The 7,453-nt window shown below is 47.5% G+C and overlaps 1 protein-coding gene across 1 annotated transcript; it reads left to right on the plus strand.

The window, feature by feature from the left end:
- Positions 1-1,085: 1,085 nt before the first annotated feature.
- Positions 1,086-5,086, plus strand: C14H17orf97 (chromosome 14 C17orf97 homolog). The gene is made up of 2 exons (XM_021214096.1): positions 1,086-1,439; positions 4,521-5,086. Exons 1-2 carry the CDS (start codon positions 1,235-1,237, stop codon positions 5,000-5,002), a joined length of 687 nt encoding a protein of 228 aa, XP_021069755.1. The 5' UTR covers positions 1,086-1,234; the 3' UTR covers positions 5,003-5,086.
- The last annotated feature ends 2,367 nt before the right edge of the window (positions 5,087-7,453 follow it).

The following is a 7,453-nucleotide window of genomic DNA, read 5'->3' on the forward strand; positions in this document are numbered from 1 at the left end:
CTCGATCGATATATATTAGGCGAACACTCTGCCACCTAAGCTACACTTCTGTCTCTTTGAAGCCATGTTTGGAAAATATGACCCGTGGTGCAGAAACCTGAAGAAAAAAAAAAAAGAGCAAGCAACAGCTCACACAGGTTCAGTCTTTTTAAATCTGTGGTGCTGGCTGAGTGAGACATTTTAGTCTCCTACATGCTAAGTGCCCTGCCACTGAGCTGTATGCATCCCCAACCCATGAGTATGGTCTTGATAAGAACTGTCATGGGGGTAGAGGTAGGGTGCTCAGAGGTGCTCAGCAGTTCATGGCACTTGCTGCTCTTGCAAGTGTAGGTTCCCCACACCACAGCTCACAGCCATCCAGAACTCACAACTCGCGTTCCAAAGGATCTGCTGCGCTCTTCTCACTTCCGAGGCAGCACAGGTGTGGAGGAGATAGGTCAGTGCTGGCCCAAGGACCCCCCCACAACGTCTGCTTAGCCTTGACCTGTGCATCCTAGCCCACACCAGGGCTCTAGTAGATTGCAACACAAAAGCATACAGTTAGATCAACAGGAGGCGCACATATATACAATCAAGAGAACCATATACAAAATAAAAATTAATAAATCTTTAAAAAAAAATTTTTTTAAAGAAAACAATTTTTGTGTGGTGCCAGGCCTTGTGGCTCATACATATAATCCTAGTTACTGGGGAGGCTGAAGCAGGAAAATCGTAAGTTCAAGGTCTGCCTGAGTTACAACGAGCTCCAGACCATCCTAGGCAACTTAAGTGGTGAGTGGGTGATGGGGCGCGGGGTGCAGGGTGCGGAGACAAGCCAGGCATCAATAGCTCATGCCTGTAATCCCAGCCCTTGGAAGAGGGTACAAATGAATGAGGAATCCAAGACCAACCAGTTCGAACTACATGAGACCTTGTCTCAAAAAATAAAAACGATAAATATTTTGGATCACGCATTAGTGATTGGGATATGTCATTGTCAACTCAAGCATTAACAATCTTTATCTCCTGCCTTGCCCTGTGTGCTCTTTAACTCACCTGGACTCAAACAGATCAAAACACGCATGCGTACATCTAAGAGCCTTAGGGTGCCCCTTGCGGCAACTTCTAAGTTGTGCGCGTGGCGTGGAGCGGTCGCCATGGAGACGCGTGGTCTGAGCAAGCAGTGAGCGCCTGGAGCCCGCCCGGCGCGGGTCCTCTGCCGTTCCGGGCACGCAGGTCGCGGTCCCGCGGGCGGATGGCCGGCCGTGGTGGGACCGGAGCGGCGGAGTATGGCGAGGAGGGCGAGGACGAGGAGGAGGAGGAGGTGCGGGAAGGCGGAGCTGAGGGCTCCCCAGGGTCCAAGCTGCCCCCCATCATGGGCACCTCCTCCGAGCTGGCCAAAGGGAAGGTGAAGAAGAAAAAGAAGAAGAAAAAGACTAAAGGATCGGGCAAGGGCGATGGTAAGAGGAGCAGCTAGGGAGGTTGCTTTGGCTCTTGGACCTGAGATTCCTCCCATACCCTCTACCTGGAGGTCACCTCAGGCTAGAAACCTGACAGGACATTTTAGGGCAACCCAGTGATGCCCAGATCTACCCATAAAGACCATGTTCTCACCAGCACAGAGACCCTTTAATTACCACGGAAATCTACCAACTTGAGTTTCCCAGTGTATCCAAAGAGACCACACCCTCCCCTAAGAACCTCAACATCTAATATCAGAGGCCATACAGACACCCATCCCAAAAGCCTCCAGCCCCTCAGAGAGTGATCTTCTTCTGCCCACCTCCTCTCAACTTCCTAGCCCCTCAGCCAAAACATACCCTCACAGACATTTCAAAGTTTGGAGTCATAAAGAGACTAACCCAATTTGGACAGATACTAGCCAATATGTGCTCCCACATGGGAACAGACTTCAGGCTCCCTGCTGGTGCCCTCCTAACTCCTTTACCCTTTAAAGGGCACATGCTTCTGGATTTTGTGTAGGAACCAACTCCATGAAAATGTATACAGAATCTTCCCCGCATGGATTCCTCCAAGAGACAGCTATATATGGCAGAAGCTCACACCAATCCCCACCTCAACACCGACACTCTTTATACACCGACACTCTTTATACTGTCTTTTTATAGCAATACAACACTCTGACAAACCTAAAGTACAGTTTGCTCCATCACGCATATACACGCAGTCTACACATGTGTGGATCCGGTTAGACACTTACATGCGTTGATGCCAACACAGATTGCACACCTACACAGATACACAGATACACAGGCACTCACATGCATATCATAGACATCCTAGAAACTCACATGCATAGCTACACCCTCACATCACACACACACACACACACACACACACACACATACACGCACACACACAGATCTTCTAGATACTCATATGCATAGATACACTCCAAACACTAGACCCACACAGGTGCTCTAGGCACGTTCATAGATGTCCTCAAACATCACACCCACAACACGTACTCCAGTCTCGCTCACCAAGTCCCTCACTTGCATACACAGACATCAGCACTGTCCAGGAACCCAGAGTCCCCGCCTCTCCCAAAGTTCAATTCCAGAACCTCCAGATGTCCCAGCAAAGACACTGAGACCACTCTGAAGAAGAGTGCAGCTGTGAAGCAGAATGACCCTGCTTGTGAGTGATGTAACTCCAGGGTAGCCTGTGTGGCTTTGGCCATCAGGAAAGTGGCCCTGACCCCTGATATCAGTGGTCCTGGGCTCAGGTGTGGGGCATTGGCTCTGTGTGCAGAGCAGGCAGTGGAACAGACAGCAGTCTTCACACAGTTCTGTGGTTTGGGAAAGAGAGCTTGGGAGTCTAAGAATTACTTCTTCAGGCTGAGCTTAAGGCAGCAAGCCACCGTGTGTGTCAGCAAAACACGGAGCCTTGTTTTGTCTTTTTGGCACAACTTTGGACTGTAGGAATTACAGTGTTGTGTGCCGCAGACTGTCAGCAGGGGACACCAGATAGTTTTCAGAGAATAGAAAAGTGAGGAAATGTCAAGACTGGATGTTTATTTATTTATTTTTGCCTCCCCCCCCCCTGCCCCCCCCCCCCCCGCCTCTGCTTGCCTTTCTAGAGATATTTCTAAGATAAAATAAAATAAACCTGAAATAGGAGCTGATAAGGAACAGCCATCTATAGCATTTGATAAGCAATTCTGCAGTGCTATTAATGTCAGGAAGGAAAAGAAGGGAAGGGAGGGAGAGGAAAAGGGAGGAGGAGAGGAGGGGACAAAGCCACGCAGAATTGTTCCTGGGCTAGATCTGCAGCTCATGTTTGCATAGCACTCACAAAGCGCTGGGTTGCATCCTCTGCACGGCAGAAACCAGAGGTGGTGGCATATGCTTGCAGTTCTATCAGTGGGAAGTGTGCAGTCGGGGGGATCAGAAGTTCAAGGTCATCCTAGGCTATATAGGGAGTTTGAAGCTACTTGGGACTATGTAAGATTCATCTTTTAAAAACAAACAAACAAAAGACAGAGGGAGAGAAAAGAGAAGAAAAACAGAGAGACTAGAGTGATGGCTCCGTTATTAAGAATACTTGTTCTGCTGGGCGTGGTGGCGCATGCCTTTAATCCCAGCACTTGGGAGGCAGAGGCAAGTGAATTTCTGAGTTCAAGGCCAGCCTGGTCTACAGAGTGAGTTTCAGGACAGCCAGGGCTACACAGAGAAACCCTGTCTCGAAAAACAAAAACAAACAAACAAACAAAAAAAGAATACTTGTTCTTGCAGAGGACCCAGGTTCAATCCCCAGCACACACTTGGTAGTTCACAACTGCCTGTAACTGCAGTACCAAGAGATGGATGTGATGTCCTCTTCAGACCTCCTCAGGTACCAGGAATGCACATGGCACACAGACATATGTTCAAGCAACACGCACGCGCGCGCGCGCACACACACACACACACACACACACACACACACACACAAAATCTTTAAAATCATTTTTAAAGAAAAAAAAGTATTTCTTGGTTTAAGAAGTAATTAAAATTTTAAAAACGCATTTCCTGGTTCAGTATACTACAGATGCATTATCTGATGTAGGAAGCTCTGCCCTGTCCCTCTCACCATACAGGGTCTAGATGGGTGTAGAGTCACAGACCTGGGAAGTATTTGGTGAGCGTGTAGTGAGGTTAAGCTGAGGGACAGCAGATACAGTTGAAAGAACAGCACACTAGGAGTCAGGTGGCCTTCAGATCTGACCTCTCCATTCGTTGGTTGTCACTGATGGATACTGAAGCATCAAGGACCCCTTGGCTCCTGAACTGGGGTGCAGATTAGTGGCGCAGCTTGTGTTTAGCATGTACAAGGCCTGGGTTCAGTCTACAGCACCACAAAAAGAAAAAGATGCCCCTTGCCCCACAATACCTTGACCAGAGAGAGCTTCCCAGCAATGGTGACGCCCCAGGTTCCTGCCTTCTGAACCCTGGGTAAAGGCAGCCCTGGTCTCTTACATCGCTGGTGATTTATTTGGGCACCATAACAGACAAACACTTGTCTCCTCGTCTTTTCAGCTGATAAACATCACAGTCGAGGTCGGAAGAATCAGCCGCTTTCTTCATCTTTCCATGACATCTTAAATCCCCACAAAGACCATGGCTCGAGAGCAGAGCCCAGAGACAAAGAGGAAAATAGGCAAACCGTTCCCTATTCGTACAGCATTAATCACCCCTGCTTTGCCGAAATAGAAGACACCCTTTCCAACCAGATCAACGAGAGTCTGCGTTGGGATGGGATTCTCACCGACCCTGAGGCAGAAAAGGAAAGGATCCGCATCTACAAGCTCAACCGAAGGAAGCGGTACCGCCTCATGGCCCTCAAGGGCTTCCATTCCGACCCCTGTGTGGAGGAGAGCGTGGAGAACCTGCCCTACCTCTCAGACAAAGACTGCAGCCCCTACAGCAAGCAGCCCAGCTCTAAGGGCGACCACGCGCATAGCTACTTTGAGGCCTCGAAGCTCCTGCACCCAGAATTAGCCACCACTGTGGCAGAGTGACATCTGTCCTTCCTGCTGCCAAGCTCCTCCTTGCCACACGTTTATGTTTAAAAAGAATCATAATAAAAAGTAATCAGACCTGAACCTGAAGGAAGCTGATGATGCTTGTGGTGTGGGGGTTGGCACTCAGATACCAAGAAGTACCTTCCTTATTGAGAAACGTACCCCCGGGACTGGAGAGGTGGTTCAGTGGTTAAGAGCCTGTGGCTGGGCAGTGGTGGTGCACGGCCTTAATCCCAGCATTTGGAAGGCAGAGGCAGGGGGATTTCTGAGTTTGAGGACAGTCTGGTCTACATAGAGAGTTCCAGGACAGCCAGGGCTACACAGAGAAACCCTGTCTCGAAAAAACAAAACAAAACAAAACACAAAAAGGGTGGGAAAGCATCCCTTTTGTGAGCACAGTGCTGTGCCTATCAGAATTTCCTTAGGTAAGATGTCATCTCTGTTATTTAATTTCTCACCACAATTGACATTTGTAAGTCGCCCCTTAAAAAAAAAAAAAAAAGTGTGTGTAGTCTGTGTATATTCTTAAGCTGATTTCCTGGATAAAACTCATATAAAGTATAGCATGTGTATCCATAGGGGAATACAGCCCAGTTTGGCATTAAACTCCTAATTCTCTTGCCTCCACCTCTTAAGTGCTATGATTCCAGGTATGCAGCACCACACCCAGCCACATACATTATTCTTTTAATTAAATACACTGTTTGCTCTTATGTGTCCTTTAAAATCTGGGTCCTAGGGGACTGGGTTTCCCAGAGGATCCAGGTTCAGTCTCTAGCAGTCACACGGGGCCTCAGTCACACAGGGACTCACAACTGTCTAACTCTAGTTCCAGGGCATAGGACAACTTCTGGCCTCCTCAGATACCAGCTAGTGGTATACAAATGTACATGTGTGGGAAAACACCCATGCATATATAAAAATAAAATAATTTTTAAAAATTCAAAACAAGGTTTCTTTGTGTAGCCCTGGCTGTCCTGGAACTTGATCTATGGACTAGACTGACCTCAAACTCAAAGATCAGCCTGCCTCTGCCTCCCCAGTGCTAGGATCAAAGGCATGCGCCATCATCACCCAGAAATAGTGGTTTTTAAGTTAACAACAACAAAAATCTGGGTTCTAAAACTTCATACATGGAAGTAATTATGAGAATGTTGCTGCTTTTCCAGATGTGTGTGCGTGCTCTGTTCTCTCTCTCTCTCTCTCTCTCTCTCTCTCTCTCTCTCTCTCTCTCTGTGTGTGTGTGTGCGGTGCTCTCTCTCTCTCTCTCTCTCTCTCTCTCTCTCTCTGTGTGTGTGTGTGTGTGTGTGTGTGTGTGTGTGCAACTAAGGATTGAACCTCGGGTCTGGTGCATGCAAACATTCTCCATGGAGCTAATATCCAAATTAAAATTTCTGTGCCTTCATTTTTAAAAAAAAATGCTTTGGCCAAGTCTGGTGGGTGCACATCTTTAATCCCAGCACTTGGGAGGCAGAGGCATGAAGATATCTGTTTATATCACAAACTCCAGACAGCCAGGGCAAGATAGACAGATGCTGTCCCAGTATTTTTTAATTTTATAAAGATAGTTTTACTTTTCAATTTTTTTGAGCATGGGGATTGAAACTAAGGTCTGCCGCCCCCCCCCCAGCTCTCTTTTTATTCTTTATTTAAAATGTTTTAAAATTATTTTATGTATGGGCGTTTTGTCTATTTGTATGTCTATGTTCTGTGTGTGTGCCTGGTTCCCTCAGAGGCCAGAAGAGGGTGTTAAATAATCTTCTGGATTTATCAAATAGTTGTGGGCTGCCATGTACGTGCTGGGACCTCGGGTCTTTTGGAAGAGCAGCTGGTGCTTCTAACCACTGAGCCATCTCTCCAGTCCCATCTTTATACTTTTTTAAAAGATTCATTTTTAATTATGTGTATATGGGTGTCTCTGAGTGTAGGTATGGGTATATGCACGTGGTATGGCTACCGACATAGGCCAGAAGAGGACATCAGATCCCCTGGAGCTAAAGTGTCCGTGAGCCACCTGATGTGGGTGATGGGAGGGAACTCAGCTCTTCTGCAAGAACAGTGCACTTTCAACCACTAAGCCACCTCTCCAGCTCAACTTTACTTCTTTTCATTTTGAGTCAGGGTCTCTTTAAGGTGCCCAGGCTAACCTTGAACTCACTTGGTAGCCCAAGCAGGCTTCAGACTTTAGTTCTTCCTGCTTCAGCCTCCCTAGTACCTGGGATGACAGGTCTATGTCACCAGGCCTAACTTTAAGGAAAATTCTGAAACATTACAAAATGCCTTGCTGGTGGGAATTCCAGCCCTTGGGTAATTGCAGCAGGAGGGTCAGGAATTCAGGTCATCTTCAGCTATAGAATGAGTCTGAGTCCAGTCTGAACTACATGGGATCCTGTCTCCAAATCTCTCTCTCTCTCTCTCTCTCTCTCTCTCTCTCTCTCTCTCTCTCTC

The sequence above is a fragment of the Mus pahari genome, chromosome 14 (genome assembly GCF_900095145.1).
Source record: "Mus pahari chromosome 14, PAHARI_EIJ_v1.1, whole genome shotgun sequence".
Taxonomy (NCBI): Eukaryota; Metazoa; Chordata; class Mammalia; order Rodentia; family Muridae; genus Mus; species Mus pahari.